At 33.1% G+C, this 27741-nt stretch overlaps 2 protein-coding genes, 1 long non-coding RNA gene and 1 pseudogene across 5 annotated transcripts; 2 read left to right on the top strand and 2 right to left on the bottom strand.

The window, feature by feature from the left end:
* The first annotated feature begins 32 nt into the window (after positions 1-32).
* Positions 33-6148, top strand: PGLCT (plastidic GLC translocator). Of its 2 annotated transcripts, XM_012222608.4 has the most exons (15): positions 33-147; positions 321-473; positions 597-876; positions 997-1111; positions 1304-1371; positions 1741-1873; positions 1959-2058; positions 2142-2254; positions 3017-3110; positions 3241-3394; positions 4029-4175; positions 4263-4336; positions 5006-5094; positions 5205-5319; positions 5634-6148. In XM_012222608.4, the coding sequence occupies exons 3-15, from the start codon at positions 609-611 to the stop codon at positions 5814-5816; spliced, it is 1653 nt and encodes a 550-aa protein (XP_012077998.2). In that variant the 5' UTR covers positions 33-147; positions 321-473; positions 597-608; the 3' UTR covers positions 5817-6148. The 2 variants fall into 2 exon arrangements, with proteins under 2 accessions (XP_012077998.2, XP_037494788.1); XM_037638860.2 differs by lacking the exon at positions 33-147 and having other exon boundaries at positions 269-473.
* Positions 6149-7642: 1494 nt separating this feature from the next.
* LOC149497074 (putative disease resistance protein RGA3 pseudogene) lies at positions 7643-11409 on the bottom strand (annotated as a pseudogene).
* A 1636-nt stretch (positions 11410-13045) lies between these two features.
* Positions 13046-15293, bottom strand: LOC149497073 (protein PLASTID MOVEMENT IMPAIRED 2-like). The gene is made up of 2 exons (XM_089720799.1): positions 15166-15293; positions 13046-15018 (listed from the first exon to the last, which is right to left on the bottom strand). The coding sequence occupies exons 1-2, from the start codon at positions 15289-15291 to the stop codon at positions 13180-13182; spliced, it is 1965 nt and encodes a 654-aa protein (XP_089576925.1). The 5' UTR covers positions 15292-15293; the 3' UTR covers positions 13046-13179.
* On the top strand, positions 13288-15768 carry LOC149497072 (uncharacterized). Of its 2 annotated transcripts, XR_016320647.1 has the most exons (3): positions 13288-13424; positions 13509-13690; positions 13789-15768. It is a non-coding gene; the product is annotated as an uncharacterized LOC149497072 (long non-coding RNA). The 2 variants fall into 2 exon arrangements; XR_016320646.1 differs by having other exon boundaries at positions 13509-15768.
* Positions 15769-27741: the final 11973 nt, after the last annotated feature.

Raw genomic sequence — 27741 nt, 5'->3', positions numbered from 1 at the left:
AGCAAACTGGTAGTACAATGAATTATTGAGCTGCTGCAACGAGCAAGAGAAACACATCAACGTAAAGCACTGGTGTGTTCCCCACGTGCATCCCACCATCACCTGCCGCCTGCGAACATGACCCAAAATCTAATCCAAAATCCCAACGTAATTATCCATTTTCCATTTTCCATTTTTATATTTTTCCCCTCAAATATTTGCATATTTTTCTCCGAATCTGTATGTATCCATATAATTAATATTATTATTATTTTTTAAAAATTAAATATTAAAACAATAAATAGTTGAATTCTCCACCAACTTTGTTCTTGTTTGTTAAGCTCATAGCGAGTGAAACTGTCTCTCCTCTCTCTTCGTCAACGGATTCTCCAAAGCTTCCTCTCTCTGTAAGCAAATAAATAAAGAGAGAAAACAGAGCAAGCAACCAGCGTTAGACACAGAAGTGGCAAATAACTCTTATTAGCTTTGATTTGGTAATTACAGATCAAACGGTTCCGTTTTGATCATCTTCAATTTGGCATTGCTTTAATTCTCTTTATTATTATTATTTTTCTTTGGTAATTTTGACTTTTTCATTCATTGAATTTTCAAATCAGGTACTACATAAAATGCAGGCATCCATGTACGCAGTTAAATGCGGCAGTTTAAGCGTCGGTTTTGAGCCGCATAATCGGAGGAGACTGCTCGTCGCCGGTGGCCTTGGCGGTGATTTTAGTAAGAAAAGTTCACTCTCAGTATCGTATTTGAATAAAAACAGTTGCATGAGTAGCCGAATCAGTTGTTGTGGATTGCGTCATATGGATTCGGTCTCCATGGGAACCGAGCTTGTGCGTACTGCTTTTTCTAGGTCCCGTCCGGTTAAAGCTCTATCTTCTGGTTCGTTTTTGGACCTTTGTTTTCATGCTTACTTCAATTCAGATTTTTTTTTTTTTTTTGTGGAATTTGAATCGTTCTCTGAATATGGTATTTTAACTGGCATTTGAATCTGAATTATAGATGGAGATGTTGAAGAAGCTGCTCTTGTCAATCCTCCGAAAAAATCTACTGGAATAGTTCTGCCTTTTGTTGGTGTCGCTTGTTTGGGAGCTATTTTGTTTGGTTATCATCTGGGGTATGTTTAAGTCTTGACTCAGAATTATAATCTTTTTTTGCTTCGTTCTGCATTTCTCAATTCAAGTATATCCATTTCCTATTTTTTTTCTGGATATTCTAATGCAAGTTATCGTGATTATCTTTATGGTGTGCTGACATTTCTTTCTGTATGAGGCTGACTGTCGTTTTCTCTTCCTCGTTGCCGCTTCAGGGTGGTGAATGGTGCACTTGAGTATCTTGCCAAGGATCTTGGAATTGCTGAAAACACTGTATTGCAAGGCAAGATGAAGTTAAATTAGGCAGATGTTGCTTTTTTATTGTTTAAATCTGATGTTGTGGTAGTATTGGTAGCATGTGTTTATCACTTAAATCAAATTGAGTAAGAGACTGTGCATCGAACAAAGCAAAACAGGGAATGGTGTTGGCTGAACTTATTATAACAGCAAAATGCTTGTTTATTCAGTAAAGAATAAGAGAATTGTTGAATTAATAAAATCAATGATGTTTACTAGGAAAAGAAAAGTAATTTCAGTCATTTTCAACTTATTAGTAGCTACTTGCACGATGAGAAATCTGGTTGGTTAAAATTTTTTTACTGTTTTAGTTATCATCATGTAGCTTATATTTTCCTCTCGCAACATTGAACAGGATGGATTGTTAGTACGCTACTTGCTGGTGCTACTGCTGGTTCATTTACTGGGGGAGCATTGGCGGATAAGTTCGGCAGAACAAGAACTTTTCAATTAGATGCAATCCCTCTCATAATTGGAGCAATTCTTTGGTTTGTCCTGTCTGATTGGACTTTGCTTGTGATCATTGCTACTAGTGCTAAAACTAATACTTCAAGCTGTCTTATATGTTTTCAGTACTACAGCACAGAGTGTACAGACTATGATAATTGGACGCCTACTTGCTGGTATTGGGATTGGCATATCTTCTGCCATTGTGCCTCTTTACATATCTGAGGTTGCAATTTATCTTTATTTTCACGTTAAGGTGGCTGCTTTTAATTTTGTAAGAGCTGATGTTCTAACACCTTTTTTGGTCAGATTTCACCAACTGAAATTCGTGGTGCATTGGGGTCTGTAAACCAACTTTTCATATGTATCGGGATCCTTTTGGCATTGGTTGCTGGATTACCACTAGCAGGAAACCCTTTATGGTATGTGTGCTTGTCTAGCCTGCTTTTTTTCTTTCTTTCTTTCTGTTTTTTTGTCTGTTTTGGTTGCATGCTCAAATTTTTGCATTAAGTTAACCTGAAGACAATATATAACATTTTAGATAACATATTGTCTCTTTGCAGTGCTGCTTCAAAGATCAACTGTTATGAATTCTGAGATTGAATGAAAGTCAGGAGTATCACCATCAGATTTAGATAGATGCTAAGAATTTGCAATTCTAATAGCAAATACATTTATTTCAAAATTACAGTTTATCTTTTTAGTTCAATTATAAGTAACTCTTCTAGAAATCCCCAATTGAATGTTAAGTTCATGGTTCAAGCATTATTCATGAAGATATTAGGTATTAATAAGTTTTGATAGAAGCTTGTTAAAAAATTCTTTTAAGTTGGTTCTGTTTTCCCTTGAGCATACCATAAGAAAATGCATTTGAAGATTGGTGTGATTTGCGTGGCTAGAGAAAAAATAGTCATGATTGTAGGAATCTCATATTAGCATTTTCAGATAGAATATTAAATGTGCTTTTATGATGATTTTATGTGGTGCCAAGTCATCATATCACACAAGGAATATATAGTTTATGGATTTCAGTTAATAAAGTTAATTGAATGGTGGCAAGTTATGTTTTAAAATTTAATTACTCTCTTTCCTGCATGACTCCTAAAATCTTTCTTTTACATTTTTTTATGTTGATAACTTTTTGCTCTATGTTATTCAGTTTCTCTTTATATGCCGTTTGTTAGGTGGAGAACAATGTTTGGCATCGCAGCTGTCCCCGCTATTCTATTGGCACTGGGAATGGCATTTTCTCCAGAAAGCCCTCGATGGCTTTATCAGGTTTTCCTGCGGGATTTAATCTCCTCATTGGAGCATTTTAATATTTTATTTACATTTTTCAATGTAACTATGTATAGATTATAAATCATTCATTATAAAGAGTTGTTCACTGAGAGATATTGCCTTGCAGCAAGGAAAACTCTCTGAGGCGGAAAAGTCTATAAGGACGCTCTATGGAAAAGATAGAGTTGCTGAGGTTATGCAGGATTTAGCAGTCGGAGGTCAAGGTTCTGCAGAGCCAGAAGCAGGATGGTTTGATCTATTTAGCAGTCGCTATTGGAAAGGTACCTTAAAGTCATGTAATACAGCATATTGTTTTTGGATGAAATAGATTTTGTGGTATTGGACTTTTAATGTTTTGGACAACCTGAACAATAATTGATCAGGTGATTTTTTTTGTCTTGCGGAATTATGTGGCACTTTGGAATCTTCAATGTTCCAAAATTTTGTGAACAGTAATGCTTACCTGTATTTCAGATATTTTTCAATGCATAAGTTAAAACTACTGCTACTGAACCTGATAAAGGTATATGGCATGTGCACCTTGTTGGACTTGTCAGTACCTTGTTAAACCAAATAACCAACAGTGCTGAGACAATGACTAGTAATAAAAATATCAGGTTGTGAAACTGTGTTCTTATATCAAAAGCTCAAGTCTTGGTACTTCTTTTAATGTTGGCGTATTAAAACATAGTGTTTCACAATTGAAGGTATCTAATCTAATAAGCACTTAAACTTGTATCCCTAAGACACTACATTTGTAACTAATCTTGATGAGTGATGGTAAATGTTTTTTCCCCAGTAATTGAAATTCATTTCACCTTGCCTGCGGCACAAGCACTTAAACTTGTATTCCTAAGACACTAGCCTGAGGAATGATGGTAAATGTTTTTTCCCCTGTTATTTTCTGTGATGCAGTTGTGAGTGTTGGTGTGGCACTTTTCTTCTTCCAGCAGATGGCTGGGATAAATGCTGTGGTTTATTATTCTACTGCTGTGTTCCGCAGTGTTGGAATTGCATCTGACGTTGCTGCAAGTGCTCTTGTTGGGGCATCAAATGTCTTTGGTAAAATTCTGTTTCTTTTTGAAATCTAGGGAAGAAATATGATTTTACAGGTTTCATTCCATGTTTAACGAGACTGGCTTCTTCTAGGCACAACCATTGCATCATCTTTAATGGACAAACAAGGAAGGAAGAGTCTTCTAATTACAAGCTTCTGTGGAATGGTATACATTTTTTTTTAGTATGAAACCGTTCCTTAAGCAGATTTAAATTTCTGTTAAATATTTTATCCTATGAAGTAACTAGCTCAGAGTCCTTGAAATTATGTGCTGCAACACAATTATTTTTCTTAAAAGTTTCTTCAAGTACACCTACTGGTCCAATGCCCTGTATAATTATATCTAGAAGAAAAGAGAGAAAAGTAATTATCATGGCCTCTTTATTTATTTTGTTATGATTTGAACCAGCAAGGCAGCCTCAAATCTATTTTTGGAGGAATATCTTAAAAGGGTTTGGTGATTGGATCTGCATCTGCTAATATTTATTCTCTTGATGCAACTGATCCAACAGATGCCTGAAGGCAATTTTCTATCGAATGAATGGATTTTCCTTGTCCAAAGGACAGTTTATCTGAGACACTGTATTTATTCTAGGATGCCAATGTGATATCTTTTGTTCATGATGCGCTTGGCATAAAACTTAACACTATATGAACTTGCCATTGCTGAAATCCATCTATATACGTACGCCTAAATGAAAGGATATGATATTTTTTTTAGCTTCTATTTATCTTCACAGTAAATGTCTTTTCTCATGCAAAAGTTCTAGCGGATATTTTAGGATATTTTCGTCTGATACATTTCCATTTTGCTTTTTTTTTTTTGCATGTGAAGGCTGCTTCGATGTTGTTGCTTTCTTTGTCACTCACTTGGAAGGTACTGGCACCGTATTCTGGCACCCTTGCTGTTCTTGGGACCGTCTGGTAAGTTAATGATTTTCCTGACTTGAATAATGAGAAGCTTTTTAGGTTTTTTCTATTTTATCTTCTTTTGGCTTGTGAAAACTAAATGTGTCTTTAATCTCGTAACACAGCTATGTGTTGTCCTTCTCACTTGGTGCTGGTCCTGTTCCTGCTCTTCTTCTGCCAGAGATATTCGCCTCCAGAATCAGAGCAAAAGCAGTTGCATTATCCTTGGGCATGCACTGGGTAAGTTATGAGGGAGAAAACTTTCCTACTATTCCCACATGGCGATGTTATACCAAGTAATGGTGTTAGACGGATTTGATTTTGTATTTGATTGCTGTTGCATTTAGAATCTAGTTTTTGGCAGAGGACAACAACAAATAGAACCTTTGAATTAAGCAATTGACTTATAAATGAGAAGTAAACCATAAATCTGCGGAAAATTATATATATGGCTAATTGTCCTTATTCATTAATTAATGATTAGTAAATAGATTGAAACTATCAAATGTTTGTAATATATAATGTAATGAGTTGGCTTTCTTTGATGATAACAGATTTCAAATTTCTTCATTGGTCTCTACTTCTTGAGCGTTGTAACCAAGTTTGGGATCAGCACGGTATATTTGGGATTTTCAGGCATCTGTCTTCTTGCTGTCTTGTACATAGCTGGAAATGTTGTGGAAACAAAGGGACGATCTTTGGAGGAAATAGAGCGTGCTCTTAACCCTACAAGCTGATTTAGATATTTGTCGAAAGTGCACGTGGTAATAATTTCACTGCTGCTTATGATTGGCTTCAAAGAAAGGTGATGCTTCTCTTTGGTTCTAGCAAGGCCTGAGTGAAATTCCTGAGGATTGGGGTAACAGTAATTTAGGTTGTTGGAGCTGAGTGATAAATATCCTGAAGATTTTTGTTATGTTATTATTGCAATGATTTTTACAGTATTACTGACATTGGAACTCTGAAATGTGCAACAATAGGTGCATTTGTATTGTAGGGTGTCCAACTGCCAACTGCCAACGAACTTCGGGATCAAGTGAAAAAATAAAATGAAAACCGTGTTAGTTCATGGGCTCTGAATGTCTAAATTAACTATTCTTTGCTTTCTCCCAAGTTTTCTAATAATTTAAGAATTGGATTAATATATTTCAATATATTAATCTTTTTTTCATATATTAAAAAAATTAATATATTAATTTTTTTCAATAAAAAAAGCCTGAAAATAAGAAAGTAGATATAAGATTATATTATCATCATAATATAATCAATTTCTATGGGTTCTATTCTTACTAATTGGGCAAATTTTGAAAGATTATCTGGCATTAATAGTTTTCGAATTTACATCATCTGCAAAATCAATTAAATCAAATACAAAATTACAATCAACCAAAAACCTTGTTCCTAGAGCTAGCGCAAAAAAAAAAAAAAAAAAAAAGGAAGAGGAGAGAAATCCCAGAGCTAATAACAATTTCCCAACAGAGATTTAGCAGAAATTTCTATTGGATTACCAGCAATTTAAAGAGAGGTTAGCAGGTCAACAGAGACCCTGTATTGTGCATGCTAAAAATGGTTAATTCGCCAACCAGCTTTATCTTTTTTTAGCAATCCACTAGGCAGATGTGTTAACTCAGAGAAAGTGTTCTTTTTTTAACAAGCAAAAGTTGTATGCAATTCCAATTAACTCTGTACGGACACAGAAACACACACGTGCACACAAACAACCATTAAGCTCAAACAAATAGTAAAGTCTAACAAAAAGCAAAACAGAGAAACTTACAGTCATGAGAAATTAAAGTGGACCGTACTGTATAGGCCGATCATTGATGCAAATGGCAGGTATATGAGCTATTTTTGGCCAATCTTCTCCTCTTTCACTCTGGCATCTTCTCTCCAGATAGGGACAACGTGTAATACTGAGCTCTTGGAGTCTATTGAGGCTTTGAACTCCTTCTGGCAAACAGGTCAAATTTGGACAATCTCTGATCCTCAAGTAAAGAAGTGCGGTTAGATATCCGATCTCATTTGGCAAAGAAGACAATCCCTCACAATTACATATTCTCAATCTTCGGAGAGCAGTGAGATAGCTGATACTCTCAGGCAATGAGTTCAGCTGTGGACAGTCGCTCACAACCAAATCCTCAAGTGCAGTTAGATTCTGCACTTGCTCAGATAAAGGACGTAAATTTGTGGCAGCTTACGATGGACAGCGACCGAAGTGAAGCTACACCAGAAAACCCATTGCCTAATTCGATACCATTACAATATGCTGGAATCCACTAATTAGAATCAGCCACGAAATTTCATAATTTTTCATTAGTTCCATTAATCTTATAATTCCTTTTCTTTTTTTTTTTTTCCTTTACATAGTTTTTGAATTTAGAAGGTTGTCCTGTTCTATTAACTTTTCTTTATTTAAAAGTTTCTTAATTTATAAAATAATTATAATTAATAATTCCATAATAGTTGATCAAATAATTTTTAAAACTATTTTACATTTTATTTTATATTATTTTTTTAGAGTTACGAATACATAATCAATTCTCTGACATAAGGTGAGACTGAATGATACAATTAGGCGTGGTGGCCTTAAGAGGACCTTTATTTCTTTCTTGTTTCTCTATTACACATTCCAACGGTGAGCAATAAAAGGAAAATTTTGAACTAAACTAGGCAACAATTCATTTTGTCCTAGGATTTCTATTATAACAGTTTCGTATAAATAGAAATCAAGAGTTCAATTATATGCAATTAAAATTACTCTATTCACACACTACTGTCTAACAAAAGCAAAACTAGGTGGAGTCAGGAGTGCCCTGTATAACCTTATCGTTGATGAAAATATAAGGTATGTGAGCTATCTTCGGCCAGTCTTCTCCTCTTTCTATCTGGCACCTCCTCTCAAGATATGTACAATCGCTAATCCACAAAAGTCTCAGCCTCTTGAGATTTTGCACCCCTTGCGGCAAACAAGTCAAATCAGGGCAATTGTCGATCAGCAACTGTTGAAGTGAGGTTAGACTTCCTATCTCATTTGGCAAAGTAGACAATCTCTTACTTCCACCAATTGTCAGACTTTGGAGAGCAGTGAGATGGCTGATACTCTTAGGCAATGAATTCAGCTCTGAACACTTCCGTACATCCAAATCCTCAAGTGCAGTCAAATATCGCACTCCCTCAGATAAAGACGTAAATTTATTGCACCCTTCGATATGCAGTGAAAGTGAAGCCACACCACGAAATCCATTGACTGGGAAAGATACAAGGCCACATTTATATATGCGTATTTTCTCCAGAGAATTAAGCTTTAAGAGACCTTCTGGCAAGCTTTTTAGTTCATAACATTGCTCAAGATTCAAGACTTTAAGAGCAGATAGGTTCTCTAACTCATTTGCAAGCGACTTCAGACTCTTCATAGAAACTATGTCTAAGTTCTCAAGGACTCTATGATTATGTAGCAATCCAGCGGGAAAATCTCTCACACTACCAAAGCCATCTATCCTAAGCGTAGTGAGAAAAGGAAAATTCTGAACTGAACTAAGTAACATTTCACTTTCTCCCTCAATTTCTAATGTTCTGACGGATGGTATGACCGGCAAGTCAACCAACTTCTTGCAGCCGTTCACGTATAATTTTCCAAGGCGAGGAAAAATGTTTCTTTCAGCAACCGTTGCCCATTCCTCTAAGTTATCCATACTATTAAGACGCAAGATCTCCAAAGATGGGAATGCACTTTCATCATCTCCATATACCTCATTATCAATGTGCTTCAAAACATCCATGTGGGACAAATGGAGAATCTTAAGATACTGCAATTTCCCAAGTGGTGGAAGATGTTCACATCTACGACCCGATAATGAGATTTCCACTAGATTTGGTAATTGTAACTCCATCATCCAATTTGGAAACCTTGAACCTTCATATCCCTGTATACTCAACTTCTTTACATTTGAATGTGGTTGGAGGCCACATAAAGTCTCTTCAATTTTTTCTGTTGAGTTGTTGTTGCCATGGCCTTGTTGCCATATTAACTCTAGCCATTTGAGATTTTTCTTCGAAGTCAAGTTGGCACTTCTAGCATCTGTTAAATCCTTCACATTATCGAGACCTTTGATGCTTAACTGGCCATCAAGGTTCAAGCTTCTCAGCTCCCCAATCTGCTGACCAGCATCCTTGCCCACAATGAACATGCTAAGCTTTCGCAGACGAGTCAATTGTCCTATTCCAGGAGGGATACAGGTAAGCTCATCACAACCAGTGATGTGAAGATATATGAGATCTTTCATGTGCTTCAAACCATTTGGCAGTTTAGAGAGATTATAACAGTAACGGAGATCTAATGTCTGAAGCTTTTGGAGGGAGGTTATGGACTCAGGTAAAGATCCAACCTCACTCCGAGAAAAATCTAAATATCTTAAATGTTTAAATTTATCAATTGAAATAGGCCATTTTTCAAAGGTGTTACGCAATCGCAAGGCTCTTAGATGCTTCTGTTTAATCAAGAAAGGAAGAAAATCATCAATTAGAGGACACACAAGAAATGAACGCAATGATCGAATTTTGAGGAGGTCCTTGTTTCTAGGTATAGGTGGCCCATAGTTAGCACTATAAAAAGCCAAGTGACGTACCACTTTGGAAACTTCCAATGTTTTATTAGGTTCAATAAAACAACACTCATATTTCATAACTGATTGTGCAAGGTCATGAACCAGATCATGTAATTTACATCTTATATCTCCATCATCATCCTCCTTGATGTCCTCAAAAAATGACCTCAAAACTAGATCATTGAATATATCATGGCCCATATCATGCAAATCCATACCTCCTCTAGAAGAAATAAAGCCATTTGCGATCCACAACTCAACCAATTGATCCTTCTTCATTGCATAATCTTTGGGAAATACTGAGCAAAAGGACAAACACTGCCTCAAATGTGGCAGTAAATGATCATAGCTCAACTTCAAGGCAGGCAAAATTGTTTTTCCATCGTCTGGCATATCCCAAATATTGCTTTCCTTGATAGCTAACCACTCGCTTTCTTTTCTTTTAAATAGCATCATGCTTCCCAATGCCTTTACAGCTAAAGGTACCCCTCCACATTTCTTGACTATGTCTTTCCCAATGGCCTCCAAGTGTGTATAATCTTCCTTAGCTCTCATCCTAAAGGCGTGCCGCTCAAACAACAACCAAGAATCATTATCAGACAATCTATTCATGTGCTGAACCTGAACGGGTGCCGTGGCCATCATAAGAGCAACTTTTTCCATACGGGTAGTTACTATTACAGCACTCCCCTGTGTTCCACACCTTAATACATTGATCAGTTTCTCCCACTTATCATGATATTCATTCCACACATCATCCAACACAAACAAATATTTCCTCCCACTTAACTTCTCTTGGAGGCGGCGTTGTAAGGGATCTAACTTTTCATTGTTACAAGGGCTACCTTCAATGGACTCTATGATGGCTCTCGTCAACCTCATTATATCAAAATCGTCAGACACACAAACCCAAATTCTCATATTAAAATGACTTTCTACCCTTTTATCATTATACACTAACTGAGCAAGTGTAGTCTTCCCAAGTCCTCCCATGCCACATACTGCATAAACAGAAAAATCATCCGAATTGGACAACACCATATTGACTAACTCCTCTTTCTCCTTATCTCTTCCACAAATTTCTAATTCATTCACTAATGAACCAGTTTGTCTCCGATCAAAATCCTCACTAGCTTCTATTTCTCTCTCTCCTACTATTAAGTGAAATTTTTGTTTCTCATTAGCAATGGCATCTAATTTTCCGTTGACATTCTTCAATTCATGTGCCATTTTTGCATGAAAAACAAGAGGATTCTCAAGAGAAAAGAAAGAACTTACTCGGTTCTTGAAACCCCTTTGTAGTTTTCGAGCTTCTATGTCAAATTCATCAAGAACATCATCTGCATCATAAGCTGCATCCTTGAGCTTCCAAAGCCAATTCTGGACAGCTTCACTCTTCCATTGCTTCTTCTCGGCGTCACGGAGCACAGCTTGGATTGTACTTAATGTACTTTGAAGATTCTCAAGCTCGCTCTCCAATCCACCAAGAACAGCAGACTCGCCAAGCAAAAGATTATTTAAGTTTGTCAAGATTGTACTAACAAGAGCAGAAACAAGTGCATCTGCCATAATTAATCTCTTTTAGAATTCCCGATATGTTGATCTGAAAGGAAGAAAACTAGAAAGCAATTTCTCTTTTTTTTTTTTTTTTTTTTTTTGTTTCTTCTTTTACAATTCTTATTTGTTGGTAAACAGAAACTTGTAACGAAGTGAGGAAGAAAGATCAGCGGGGTAGACTTAAAGTATTATATTTTTTGGCCTTTTCCAATTATTGAATTTAGCCCACAAATGACCCACACGGTATTGACTGCTGACTTTGACGTCACCGGGCCTAATGGTAGAACCGTAGAAGATGCTCGCTCACACCTCACTCAACCTTTATTCAAAATATTAACTATTTACAAAAATTCAATGATAGAGGACTACTTTAAAATTTAAAATTTAATTTTAAAAAATGAAATAATTTTACAAAATGAAACATTTTATAGATTTACACTGATCTTACAATTTCTTTTCTTTTTCTTCACACAAATTTAGGTTACATATAATTTGACTGGTCTAAAGTTTAAAAGGTGTTAATAAAACCAATCTCATCATTATAAATTTTCAATATCAATTTAAGAAAAATTTTCAAAATCTTTCTCACTTTTAATGTTTTTTTTTTTTTTTGTAGTATGAATAATTAATTAAGCAATAATTATAATAATACATTTTCCACATTTTAATTTTAGAAACAGGAAAAGAACAATAGATATTATTCTTGAATCTTGATCAACCGAAGCAAATGGTGTGGGCGCCAATCAGCTGTATCTCTGTACAAGTTGGAATATTATACTTAAATGAAAATAGAAAAAAAAAAAAAAAGAATATTACTTCGTTATTTATTTATGGATTTCGAGTTCAAACGTGCTTAACTTTTAATATTTATAAATCTTTTAATCCAGGTGTCAACTAACTGTTTCTAATTAAATTAAAAGAAATGAATTAATACCATTTATACAAATATTATTTTTCAAAAAATAAAAATGCATTTATTCTTAAAAAGAAAAAAAGAAATATAGAATAATATATTATTGTTGACTTGAAGGATGCAGAACTTCAATAAACGAATAAAATAAGGAGAGCTCATAAAATTTAGTCATTGCAAATGTTTCCCAAAAGCAATTGCAAGTGCAAGCGTGCGACTTCATTTAATGGTATAGATGTGCACGTGCTAAGTCATTGGATCAGACAGTTTGTTATTGAAATTTTGACAAGGACAAAGGTCACCGTAAAAATGGTTGATTTGATTAAGTAGTTCGCGAGAATCTCATGTATGCATTCGTGATAAAGCTTCTGACTCTAATCAGGTAATAAATTTCAGAAATAAAATCTTTTAAAAGAGGAAATAATTTTCTAATTGTGGAATGCGAAAATGGGACCCACATTCTTTTGAAAAGAAAAAAAAGGTGGTGAGAGAAACGCGGTTTGTACGCGTTTGCTTCATCTCAAAGCACAGCAGAGAGAAGAAAAAAATGCAGAGAAAAATATCTAATTTTGGTAAATGTTTTCTAAAATTAGAGGAGAAAAAATAATAAGAAAATTATTTTGAAGTGTTTTTGAAAAATACTTTGAGTATCATTTTTTGTATAATTTCTTTATATATTTATTATTTTTAATAGTGAAAGAATTATTCGGAATTTATTTCGTAGATGTAACCTCCTAAATAATTAAGAGTGAACCACGTAAATTTCTGTATGTTATAATTTTTATTTTTCCGCTGCGTAATTATTCTCGGTAATTTTATTGCCAGGACTCTATCGAATCCAAACCAAAGGTAAAACTGACAGCAGCAAAAAAATGAAATGATGAAACTTGGAAGATAAGCACCAATTACAGAAAACATCAATTGAAACTTCCAGCATCCAATCTTCAATGTGAGCAGAAATTTTCCTTTTTAGTATTATTAGCTGAAAAACAATGATAAGGAGCTTAAACATTAAGCATATTTAAGCTCTCAAGTCTGTTCAAGCATCTCATGTGTCTTGCCAATTCTCTTGCCACTAAAAAACTTGGCTAGATTTGGCATCACTTTTTTCTTTTTCCTGATTACGAAAGCAGTTGATCCGGGTGTGATTCGACCAGCTGGAGAAGAAGAGTTTCGAACCTTGCCACGTTTCGATGGAGTCCAATTACCATTGCCTTTCATGGACTCTCTTCGAGTAGCATTGCCATTACTTTTCATGGATTTTCTCCTCAATGGTTGTTCCAAGTTATCCGCTAGTGCGTTTTTCTCTCGTTTTTGTCTCCAGTTTCTTATTTCTCCTTCTACTACTCTTTTTGCAGAAAGTGACCTCTCAGTTCTATACACCTGCTGCTCTTCCTCGACCCTAGTTTCTTGGATTTCTTTGTGCGCTAGTTCGATTTTCATCAATATTTCCTTTTCATTAGCTTTCAGTGCTTCTACCCATGCTTGAGCTGCTGCAACCTTTTTATCTGCAATTTCTTCCGCCTTAACTGCTCTTCCGGTTAAGTACTCGTACTCAAACTTTGAGATAGTAATTGAGGAACTTTGTTGAGAAGAAGAAGCTCTAGCTCTCATTGTATTTGCTATAAGATTTTGCAGATTCTCAAGAGCTAAAGATTCTGATGCTTTGACTGCCTCAAGTTCTTGCATTGCAGCCTGCAATCTTTCTTCAGTTGAGTCTATTTCAGAGACAGTTTTCTGAATTTCTGCTTTGATATTTGCAGTTTCTGCACTAATAAGCTCCTTCTCTTTCTTTGCCACTTCTGTTTCCGTTTTCAACTGTTCAAGAGTGAGAGACAGATTGGATACAATTGCTTTAGCCTTTTCCTCAGCTGCAGTTGAGGCTTCTAGCTTGGTTTTCGCTCTAAGAAGCTTTGAATTTAGATTCTGAAAGGTTAAATCTGCTTTATGTTCCATTTTCTTTAACTGCACAGTTTCTCCTGTAACATGCTTGAGCTCACTCCGTATTATATCCATTGAAGCCATGAACTGAAAGCCCTCTTGTTTAATTGAAGCCAATTCTTTCTTTGCCTCTTCCAACTCTTCTGTTATCGAATTCAAAGAAGGTAACTCCTCTAATTGGTCACTTTTTCGAAAACTACCTCCTGAATGCTTCAAACTGTCATTTCTCAGTACCTTTTTTTCTATTTCTTTAACAAGCTTTAGTTCATTCTGCAACACATTCACATCAGACAATGTAACAGCCAATTTAGACTCAACATCATTCGAACGATCAATTTCCTCAACAACATCCTTCATTTTCTTTCTATTTTCCTCCATTGCATGTGAGAATTCACTTCCTTCCTTCTCTCTTTGAACCTCAATTTCTCCAGACTCCTTCAATGCCTCAATCCGCGCCAACTCGACAAGCACTTGCTCCTCATTTACCTCCTCAATCTCCTTTCCAATTGCTTCCACAGATTTCAAATTAGTCTCTAATTTAGAATTTGAGACTTCGATTTCCTTCTTGGCTTGCATTTTCGCTTCTAAAACATAAGCCATGTCAAGTTTAAGTTTACTCAATTCTTGCTTCACACATTCTATTTCTCTCATCATTTCTGCATATTTATTACTCTCTGAACTCCCAAAACCTGAACTCTTGTCTCCGCGCTTACCGGACTTCTTTAGCCTTTCCATATCTCTCATCTTTGCTTTTGCCTTAGAATTTGATTCCTCAATTTGTAAAGCAAGATCTTTAACTGTCTTTTTAGCCTTTGAAAGCTCAGTTTCTGCCTGCGCTGTGACTGACTCTGCCACCCTTCTACTCTCTTTATATCTAACCATCTCTCTCTTTGCCTTATGCAATTCTTTAGCTCTTGAAGAAGAATTCTATAAATCAATTCCAGAACACATAATTTACAAACAATACCATCAACTAAGCTGCATAAACTTAAATAATTTACAAAGAAAATACCATAAATTTAACTATTTATTGGATAAAACAACCAAAAAAAAAAAGTGTTTAATATATCATACCTCAGGTAAACCAATTTGGGGTTTCTTCAACGAAGAATTACCTTCAAGAATTCTTTCTCCATACATATTAATGGCTGCCTTCACTGTCCCAATTCTCCTTCTATCGTCAATAGCTCTTCTATCCATTTCTTAAACTGTTCCATCAAGTTGTAAAAAAAAAACTGACTAATTACACAAATTCAAATTCAACTAATCAAATTAAAATCAAAGGAAGGTTATTCAACGAATACAATAAAGCTATTCAAGAAAGGCTTACCTGAAAATGGTGATGCATATATATAATGTAATATTCTAGGAATTTTAGATGTCTAGAGCATTTTTATAAGCATGGAGAGTTGAATTTTTGAAGTGTACGAGAGGCATTTGCTTGTTTCTATGCCAGAATGGAACAGTAAGAGATAAAATGGCAGGAGAGAGAGTGGTGAGTGAATGGTGATGACTGGCTCATATTGGAGGAATCGCTGCGTTCTGGTGATTATTATGTTGGCGTTCCTGGTCCAGCTAAATAGTAACGTAATATTTCCAAAATAATGTGGTCCCTTTTTTTATGAATTTCCAAGGATATACCGATAAATAACAGCTTTTCATTACTTTTTTTTTTTATTGTTTTCAATTTTTTAATATTAACGCACTAAGTCATAGTTTAGTAGTAAGTATGTATACGGTCCGACAATTAATCTGAGTTTAAATCCCCTTTTTCCCAATACTCAAAAAAAAAAAAAATTAATACTAAAGAACAGTTTTTATTAGGAAACGACTTTTTTATATTGTTACTTATTTCCATATTTCGTTTCATTGATATTCAAAGGGTTAATAATTTTTAAACTATGAATTTACCACTATGGAGAGTGTTTTGTTTGAAGAGCACTTTCCACGTATAAATAGATATATATGTCTAAATTAAAAAAATTCAAATTATATTTAATGTGATGTATTATCTATATAAATATATAAAAACTCAAGTACGGATACTTACGTGTCACGATTTTAGGGTATAGGATGTTGTCGTAGCACAATACTAAAATATTATTTTGCTTTGTTGAAATAGATTTTTTTATTTTAAGAAAATTATCGTTTTAACATAAAGAAGTTAATTAATATCATTAATGATATTTTCAGTTTTTTAGTAATTAAAATTTTATATTATCATTAACATTTTGAAAATCTTTCTTTTATGAAAAGAAGAAATATTAATGGTAATTTTATATAAATATTAATAATTTATTAACATTTCACTTGTTTTTTAATAATTAACAATATCATTATTATCTATATCTATATAAATATAAATATAATATAAATAAATATTTATTCTCTTTATTTTCTTTTTTCTATTCTTATGAAATTTGTAAGGATTTCCCTTTCAATATAAATATATAATTTATAAAGCATGAATGTTTAATTGGCATAATAATATAGATTATCAACATTCAGTTGCCAATATTTTTATTTTTGCATTTTAATTGATTTTTTTTTTTCACATTTGAAATTTGTCACAAGTCATTGCTTTCTGTTGCATAATAAAATTTATTTGAGTCGAGGAATTTCTAAAATTATTTGCTTTTTTTTAAAAAAATAAACTATTTGCCTGTTGTATTAGTAATTGTTTATAAATATCAGATTTTACATTTTAATTGATTTGTTTGGCCATAAGTTATTTTATTTGTGTTGCATATTAAATGCAATTTGAGGAAAGAAATTCCTAAAGTTACCTTTTGCATTATTAAATGAATTTTATATAATTTTATGATTTTTTTTTTTTTGAATTTAAGATTTTACCGCAAGTTATTTACTTTCTATTTTATATTAAATGCAATTTGAGTTGAGAAATTCCTTAATTTTTTTTTTTTTTTTTTTTTGCATTATATACATAATACATGCATGTTATAGGAGTTGAGGAATTTCTATAGTTTTTACTCTTCAATATAAGATAATTATGAAATACTCATATATTTAGTGGTTATATTATTAAAAGCTTTTGCGGTATTTTAGATTATTTGTCGTAAGGCTGGGGACTAAATAGATTTTTGGGTACTGATTAAGTTATTTATAGAAATTTTTCTTTAGATTTTGTAAAGCTTGCAAGAAGTATTTTGGGTAGAAAAAAAAAACATTTAAATATACAAAATTTTATATTTTTGACATATTTTCAATTCTTTAATATAAATTATCTAAAATTCTATGATTTTATAAATCGAAATTTTAACAAGAAGAATAAAAAGTGAATGTCTTTGGTATGTTGATTTTTCACAAATTATACTATATTATCCAAAGTAAAAAAGAATATGTTATCCATGCTTTTAAACTTCAAATTTAAGATTTTTATAATTTTAATTATTAAATTTTTTTATTTTAATAGGTATAATTTTATTATAAGTAATTACAAATAAAATCGAAAAATATTTTTAGTACAACTTGTGTCAGACAAAATCATAGAACAAATGGATTGAAGGGATGTAATGCCTTTAAAATTTTTTTAAATAATTGGATTGAAGGGATGTAATGCCTTTAAAATTTTTTTAAATAATTTTGATATCTCTAATATGTCAGGGATGTAACTGTAAGGGATGTAACTGTAATTATACATAAATTGTGTTACTCTGTCTTAAAAAGATAATTTATATTTCCTTTTTGGTTTGTCCCAAAATATAGTTCATTTTCTTTTTACATCATAGTTAATCCTTAAATTGTTTATTCTACTCTTATTAAATTTATCTTATTTTCAATAACTCTCATTAAATTCTTACTTATTACTACTTTTGTTCTATAATACTTGTCACATTTGAGAAAATAGTTTATTCCAAAATACTTATTACATTTGTGCTTTCGAGGAGTAATAAATGTGTTTTTCCATATATACCCTTTATATATGACCAATAATTATCATTTCAATTTAATAGTTTTCTTAGGGAATTAGTATTAAATTAAGGGCAATATAGTCAATTTACTCAATAATTTATTATAACTTGAATAAATTTAATAGTTTTCTTAAGAGATGTAAAATTTCAAATGTGACAAATATTATGTAATATATGCAGTATTCCAATATAATAATTGCTCATGTGTTAGTTAAGATGGATAAAATAGAAAAGTTATATAAATAAAATTATCTTTTAACTATAATAATTACTACTTTCTTAATTTGTGTGAAAATAGAAAGTGGACAATCTTTTTAAGAGTATTATTTCGATGAACTTTTCTATATTATAGTCCGTGCAACGGACGGGTGGACCACTAATTTTACTTTATTTTTTTATACTTAGCACAAATTTATCTAAATCATACATTAACTATAAAATTAAAAAATTTTAATACAAATCAATGAAATTATGTGCCATATTTAAGGTGAATTTTATAATTAATTTTAAATATTTACATGTAAAATGAATAAATAAAAACTTTCTGTTGTTATTATTATTATTATTATTATTATTATTATTCTCAACTGGAATTAATTAATATGATTAGTAGATTATAGAAGTTGACGAAATATTGAAAAATAAAATATAATGTGAAGTTTCTGGTCAAAAATGGGTAAGATGCGACAAATGCACATCGAAACGATGGTGTGACAGACACAAAGGACAGAATGACATTTTTTAATCAAAATCTGTGTCACACATATCAAAGGCAATCATTCTGCCACGTATCGTATGTTGCTCCACACCACTCGCTAAAATAAAAGGCTGTCTATTTTTGTCTTAACACAAATAAAAAAAAGCTGTCTATTTTTTTATTTTTACGTAATTTCTTTTGAAATTCATAATTAGATTATTCACATACTTTGATAGATTATTTTTTTTTTAAATATTAAGGGATTGGAAACCTTGATTTTTTTTATTATAATACATTACGATTTCATTAAAAACTTCGAATCAATATAAAAAATTCAGGAAAGACATAACTCTTTCCTGAAGATCAGACATAGAACAAAACTATTATAACTAAAACAATTATTTTTCGTTGATCTCATAAAAAATTCAATGAAAATCAAAAGGTGAACTTGAAAAAATTGATAGATCTTCAAAGTGGTTGACAAGATAAACTCTCTGAATCTTCTGTACATGACTTAATATCCATGAACTAGTTACTTATGACAAATACAAAAGATTTGAACCACTAAATTCAATAGATGAACAAACCGCACTATCAGGTTTCAAAAGACAAAGATCATCATGCATGTAAAAAATTATCCACAAATTGTATATTTGTCCAAATAAATCAAAATGCAAAACACAAAACAAGAACTCCACACAAGATAGAAAGATCACAAACTCCACACAAGATGGAGATAAACCATGAAAAATAGTAAAAACATCAATAACTTAGATCTGTGTCAAATAGCCATAGATATGTAACTTATTTAATAAAAAATAAAAATTTACAACGAACTAAAAATTAATAGGGAGGGGTTCTCACAAAAGACAAAAATCAGTCACTCCGTAGATCTACATGCTTAGTTTTTGTGTTTTAACGGAGAAAAGGCAACAAAATTCTAACGAAGAAGGAAGAGAGAAAGCAATGCAATTTTCTAGTGGAAAACCAACGAGAGATGATTTTCGTAGAGAGAGAGAACGGATTGGAAACTTAATTTAAAATTAGACTTGAGATTATAATAATGAATATTATAGTAAATAAAATTTATACATTAACTTTTGTACTACTATTGACAAGTTACAATAAACAAAAGTTTATATGATAATATTTCTGTAGGTTTAAATATCACCTAGAATCAGCTAAGCTCTGTAAAAAAAATTATATGGTAAAAGATCTATATTTATTGCTGATATAATTATTTTTTTATTTTTAGATCTAATTTACTTTAGTGATGGATAATAAATGGATATTGGCACAACCAACACAACTCATGGCACAATTAATTTAGTTTTTCTAAGATATCTTTCTAATAAGCAATGAGAACAAGTTAAAACTTTAAATCTATAAATTGAATCAAATTGATGAAATTTTTTATTTGATTGAGTATTTAAGAATTCAGTTCAAGTCATTTAGAAATTTTAAACATATTGATTTTAGTTTTTCAGCTGCATTTATATTATTTGTAAACCAAATACACTAAATAAATCGAATTATTAATATTATAATGTATTTAATTATACTTATATCATATAATATTATATATATTTATGATAATATATTATAGATAATTATATTATAAATAATTTAATAAAGCTAGTGAAAATTAATTAGTATGTTTACCAAAAGGAAATATAAGAGACAAAATAGTTATTTACCTTCTATAGATTAAACTATAAATTTCACTGTGAACTTTTTTTAGTATTTATAATTTCATCTTTAAATCGAGATTTATATCATAAGCACCAAATTTATTGATCTATTGCAATTATATGTTAAAAGCAAATCAAAATTAAGATTTTGATTAAAATATAGAAAGATGGAACCCATGACTAAGCTTTGGGTTAACCTCACACAAATTCAATTGAATGTAAATAATACTTCCTCCATTCTTTTTATATAAGAAAAATTTTTCATTTTAGGTATCATTTTTATATAGAGAGTTTTGCCTAATTTGATAATTTTGGGAATTATACCAACGTGAAAAGTTTATAGTATCCTTGTTTTAATCCTTTGTGAAGCTCTTAATATGGATATTCTCAAGATAGTGACAGACAAATGTATATATGTACATTTAATGCGAGAAAATTTGGAGAATGAATTTTTTTTTTACATCAATTTTCACCAAAAAAATATGCTCGTATGGGCGTTTGAATAGAAAAGTGTCTGAAATAACCTGAATTTTTATTTTCAAAGATTTTTCATTTAAATTTAATAAATTGACAGCGTGGAAAATGTATTTAAATATTTAAACGTGAATTAATAATTTGTACAATGATAAACTGAATCGAAAACCAATTAAAAATCAAAAAAATCAAACAAAAACCAAGATTTGGACCGAATCGAACCGAATCAGCCCAAACCACTTCTAGAAGCCTCTCCCCTCTATATCCAGCGCAAACTTCACCCTCCCCTCACCATTTTCTGCGCCACCTCCAGTCCACCACCGTTACTGCCACCACCGCGCCACCTCCTCTCCTCTCTTCTTCTTCTTCTTCTTCTTCTTCTTCTTCTTCTTCTTCTTCTTTCTTTCTTTCCTTTTTCTTTCTTTCTTTCCCTTTCTTCTTCCCTGCAACTGTGCGTCACTGCCAGCAACTCCAGCAGCTCCAGCAACGTCAGTCGATCACCACCGCGTGCCACAAAAAAAATATCGAGATTAAATTACGTAGAAAAAGTTAGAATATAAAAATAAAATTCTTAGAGTGGTAAAGAAATATTTTGTCTGATAGAATTATTTTTTTTGTGTCATTCTTACTTTGCTTAGATCGCCCGGGTTCGTCTAGTGCTCCTCTTGGACAGAATCAAAGCTAGGGATTCGTTCTCCACCACTGTGAGTAATAATAAAAAATGCATATCGACCCTGCATTTGCATAACATTATATTTTTATATATTTGCATATTTACAATATATTATAAGTATTTTCTCATACATAAATATAATTATGCATTAGAATGAAATTGGTGTATTACGTTGAATGACTTGTTTGATTAATTGTGCTGTGTATATACTGTGCTCTGTTTGTGTGGAATTAGGATGGAGTGGGTCATCATGGGTTTGTGAGGACGGTCGATAAATATGGATCCTGATGAAATTATGAAATTGGACCGTTGGCCAGGTAAATGGGAGATCGGCGCCCCAGTGTGCACCTGATGAACTGCTGAAATGTTGTTGATGATATGGGAAAGAAAAGAGAGAACGTAAATAAAATATTGAGAGGACTGGTCAAGTGAGGATTAGACCGGTCGGCCAGATATGAGGGATTGGCTCCCCGGGTGCACATGTTTGAGAGGATGGGCTGCTTGAGAGGACGGCTCGTCGAGGGTTTAGGTGACTCCACTGACTAATTTTCACGTGATGTGATTATTTGAAGGTGATATTGTTTGTGGGTGCTGATATGATGCCATATGATTGATTGCTGTGTGTACATCTATTATTCTAGGGTGCATTTGTGTAATTGTTTGTGATGTGTATTATTTATTATTATTCACTGAGTTGCAAAACTCACCCCCTCCCCCCACAAACCTCCCAGGTATTAGGAAGCAGCTGATTCGACTGAAGCTCTGCAATCTTCTCCGCAGAGTTATAAATGTAAACTTTATATTTCTGTTATTTAATTTTGGATGTATAAATTATTCGATTATCAGATTATTATTGAACTCCGCAGTTATAGGGTTGTGTATTAATGTTGGACTTATTGTTAGCACTACACTATAAATTAAATATTATGTAATTAGCTGCAAGTGAACCAGTAAGCCCATAATGTGATTATAATTTATTCTGAATAGGCCCTGGTTATATATTATGTGTTAATTGAGATTGGGCCAGATGTTTGTATAGAGGCTTACTGTTTTGATGAATTGGGAAATATAGGTAGACAGATTGGATAATGTAGGCTTACTACGAGCCTCGGGGGCTTTAAGCTTACCTGGGCCCTAGTGCCGGTCTGGCCCACGGAAACGGGTCGTGACAAAGGTGGTATCAGAGCATAATTTTATAAGTTTAGATGTAACTGCGGAGTAATTCCTGTCATGTCTTGACATTGTCTTCCTTGCTTTCCCCTTCAGCGTTATTCGCAGTTAGGTTAAAGTCAAGTTGTTTAATATAATTAAATTTGTATCCTTGTTCTTTAGAGATGTGATTTAGTTACTGATGCTAAGGGGATGATTTAAAAAAAAAATCCTTCTATGGAATAAATAATATTCATATATGATTTAAGTATGTAAGAAGATAAGTTACATATGATTAATAAGTTGAAGTCAAATACTGTAAGTGTGCTATTTTATTTAATATGTGTTGAATGTAGAATACATACATAAAAATGCATGAGTGGGTGTATATGTGTGCCTACAGAATTGAGACTTAGTTGCTAGTTTTATTTAATAAGAGAACTAAATGATTCGAATTTGAGGACATTAGAATCTATTTAATTGGTGCCTTGAATTAATATATATATTTGGTGAAATTTACATGATGTTGGTTGGTGGAATTTATTATAGTTATTGGGGTAAATATTTTTCTGGATGGAATAGTTACATTAATTAGTATAAGTACATAACTGATTTTTATAAGGTTTAATATTGAAGGATTTGGTGTGATTTGCTATAATAATTGGCGATGAGTATTTTTCATAAGAAATAATATTGGTGGAATTATTATATGAAGTGAGTTTTATTTAGGAGCAATCACTGTCTGGTAGAGTAAAGTGTATTGTTGTATTCATCAACTATTTTTTTTAATGTGTGAATATAGGGAACAATATAAATTATTGTGGTTATAAGAAAAGTAAATTGTGATTCGTAGTAAGAGATAAATTACTCTAATCTTCATGTATTTAGTGATGGATATTGTGTGGATTGTGGCATCTTATGGTTTAATATGGCACAAGTAAGAATTAATGCTAATGGTATTTAGTCTTTTGATGTTTAAAATAATTGTTGCACACTTGATGGTATGTGAATTACAAACAATGATTTTTGTTTAATGGAAGATTCTATGATCCGAGAAGGAGTAAATGACTCTATAAGGGAATTAAGGTACTTATGTAAATAGTTGAAACACCCCGAATTTTTATTTTCGAAAACTTTCGAATTTTTAATAAATCAAAAATATCGACTTTCAACTATTTGGGCTATATATATATCAAACAATCTCAATTCGAGCCCAAGTTTGTGAGTTGGGCCTAAGCCCAAATACATCATCGGAATTGTCGATTTGAGAATGATTAAAATTTTTGAGAAATAATACGAAACCCCTTAATTTAACTTATTATGAATATGTATGAATTAATTATCTTAAAACCAAATATTGTTACTATTAATATTTTTATTATTAATATTGAGTAAATGGAGAAAATATTATGGAACCAAACAAATGAGACCAAATCACTAAATCGGACCGAACCGATCCGAATCAAACCGGAATGTCCTAGATTTTTCTTTTTCCTTCTTTTCTTTCCCTTCTTCTTCTCCAGGCGCGCGACTCCTCCCCTTCCCTTCCGGATCCAGCCACCTGAGCTTCTCGCCGATGTCTCCTCGCCGCTGCAAGTCCGGTCTTGTCACAGCGCCTCTCCGTTCAACTCTAACGCGAAAGGCTGTCGCTGGAAGCTGCGATCGCAACAGCCCCTCCTCCCTCTTCCTTCGATCACGACAGCAGCGCCATAACTCAGCGCCATCGAGTTCGCCACAGACCACGCTTGATCTCACTCCCTCCTTCTCCGGCTTGCGATTCAGGCGAGTGCGACTCTCTTCCATGGATTGGCAGCAACGTTGGTGGCGACTCTATGCCCTGGCGAGCCGTTTCAACCAACGAGAGGAACTGATCTCGCTCAACCGACGCCGGAATCGGACTTCTGGCAGAAAAACGAGTCTAATGGTGTAAAGAGTGCTCAGTTTCAGGCAAGTTCGATTTTCCGACCACCGTGCACGGCGGTCGGCGGTGGCGGTCCGGTGACCGGCCGGCGGCACTCCGGTGAGGCCCCGAGAGACAGAATCCTCTTCTCTTCGCGCTGATCATGGAATCGTCGCCCGATTCCCAATGGGTACGTTCTAAGACTCAATTCTCAATTTTTATATATGTAGAATTAATTGATTAATGAATTTAATTGAGTTATTAAATAGACTAAATTGAATAACAAGAAATTAACTTATTGGATTAACTTAAAAATATATGAACATTTATAGTCTTTTGTAAATAAATTAGATTGATTAGTGTGCGTATTTGGATAGCGAACATGATTTGTTAACTGGTTTAGGACTTTAGAATAATGTAATTGTAAATTAGTTTAGAACATTGTCAAATAAATTACATGATTATTATTATGATTAGGTGATTTAAGGAGAAAGAATAAATTAGAATTAGTTAATTAGTTAACTAGATAACCATTAGTTTAAAACTAGCCGATTGTGCATAAGAGAAGTAAGGCGAATTTTAGTTGGTTAACGGTTAGAATCGAAATTTGATAAATTAAGATTTGGGAGGCCTAGCCATTTTCGATATTGATATAAAAATCGAATTTGAATAGGTAGTAGTTATAATTAGTGATGGTTAAAAATATGTTTTAGCTGTTTAACAAATTAGTTACCGTAAAGCTAATAATTTAATTAATTAATGACTTAATAAATGATCTTATATGGATATTATTAGAATTAGTTTGTAAATTTTTGGTTGAGTGTTGATATTGTTGTTATGGAAGGAGGATGGGATTTTAAATTGATTGATTGCCCGACGGATGGGCTGTGTGCATTGATTGATAAAGATATAATGATATTGTGATATGTGAGCAGGTAGATAGTTCAATTTTTAGGGGAGGTGCTGCCGAAATTTTGATAAAAATTAGACTAAATCTTTATTTAACAACATAATTAATAAGTTTATTTAGATTAGTTCTATAATTTGGTATATAATAAATATAGTGCTCTGATTATTTACTATCTTTATTATTCATTTAATTATTTACATATTTATTTATTTATTTTCATTATTATTGTTAATATTGTTATTTATTTTATTATTGTTGATTATTGTTAATACTATTTATTTATTTATTTGCATTGATTTTGGATGTTTAATTGTGCATTGCATTACGATGTTTAATTGATTAATATGTCTGCATTTGATTGCAATGTTTGATTAATTGTGTTGTGATAATGCTATGCTTTGTTTGTGTGGAATTGGGATGAAGTGGACCACCGTGGGTTTGTGAGGACGGTTTGTGATATGGATCCGAATATTATATGATATTTGACCGTCGGCCGAGAAAATGGGAGATCGGCGCCCCCGTGTGCACCTGATGATATGGATTATGTGGAAAACCACAGGATGGCTTCTTGTTGTTGCACACCTGATAATCTAGATTTGATTGTAGCCCGCAGGGTGGCCTCCTGTTGTGAGCACTTGATGATCTAGATTGGATGGAGACCACCGGGTTGCCTCCTGTTGGTATGGAAAAGAAAAGAGAGAATGGAAATACAATGAGAGGACTGGTCAGTGAGGATTAAACCAGTTGGCCGTATGGGGGATCGGCTCCCTGGTGCACATGTATGAGAGGGCGAGCCATGTGTGAGGACGGCTCGTTGGGGTTTCAGGTGGCGCCACTGACTAATTTCCACTTGATGTGATTATATGAAGATGTTATGATTGTGAGTGCTGGTGATATGCCATTTGTGTGACTGGCTGCGTGAGCATATAACTAGTCGGATGACTAGATTAATATGTGTACACATTTGTGTGACTGTGTGTATTGTGCAATAATTATTACTCCTTAGAAAACTCACATGTCTTGTTTGATTTTTCAGGAAGTAGGTTTTTCCTTTAATCCGATTTAGGCTATGTTTCTTCGGCGCAGGGCAATAAACAATTTTTCCTAGATCCATAATTATTTTACTATGTATACTAACAGTTAGTGACTCCGCAGTTGTAGGATTTGTATACTTTTAATCGTTTATTATTATAGACGAGATAATTATGTGAATCCATATTGTAAATGTGATGCATTGTTAATTAGGCCCGAACTGTGGAATGTTGTAGCCGATAAATTCGGGCCGAGATTTAATAAAATCTTGAGGTTTATTTTTCATAATCATATGGACTAAATGTTTAATATTATATTGAGATAGTAAATTTTTAGTGTTTCAGGCTTACTACGGGCCTCGGGGGCCTTAAGCTTACCTGGGCCCTAGTGCCGGTCCGGCCCACGGAAATGGGTCGTGACAAAGTTGGTATCAGAGCTTAGGTTAAGGTTTTAGGACACAACTGCGGAGTATAGGAAATTTCTTTATGTTGGGATCGGCCGTAACCAACATAAGGAAGGAAACTTTGTGACTTTCCTCCCTAGGGATGGTGGACGCACTAGACCCTATGAGGTGGGAAAATCCACACTTATTGCGTAGATCTATGATTACGAAGGAAGTAATTAGAGGTTTGAAGTGAAAAATAGACAATAAGATAAATCCATCGCAATACCTATAGGGGCTAGAGTTGGTATCAACCCTTAGGCTAGGGAATAGAGTAATACCTGATGGTGGTGGATTGGCCTGATCACCCAGTACACCACTTTTCATGTGAACTCTATTCCTGTCAGTGAGTAGGATAGTGTAGAAAATAAGCAGGATTTTTATTGGTATGGTAGATTCCTGAACATAAATAATAACTTTGAGGTAATTAGAAATTTGTGTCTAGTTTTCAACACAGCTACTGAATTTCTTTAGAGTTTATTCAAAAAATATAAACCTTTTATTTTTGTTTTCATTTTATTTACCTGACATTTTAAATTTAAAACCCCATTTTAATTTTGAATTCAAAATTGTGTTATGATAAATAATGTGAAATTGATTATTCATATAGAAAATTATTTTTAAAAGTTGTCTATTTATATCACGGGGCCAATTGGATTAGATCATAAAATGAAATGATTATGAGGATAGTAAAATTAGAAAGATTTGAAAAGAAGAATAAGACAAGTGGTGATGATGATATTAAGTAAA

The sequence above is a fragment of the Jatropha curcas genome, chromosome 4 (assembly GCF_041381405.1).
Source record: "Jatropha curcas cultivar XTBG-Jc1 chromosome 4, XTBG_Jcur_1.0, whole genome shotgun sequence".
Classification (NCBI taxonomy): Eukaryota; Viridiplantae; Streptophyta; class Magnoliopsida; order Malpighiales; family Euphorbiaceae; genus Jatropha; species Jatropha curcas.
Note: the sequence above shows the minus strand (reverse complement) of the source record. Positions and strands in the feature narration are given on the sequence as shown.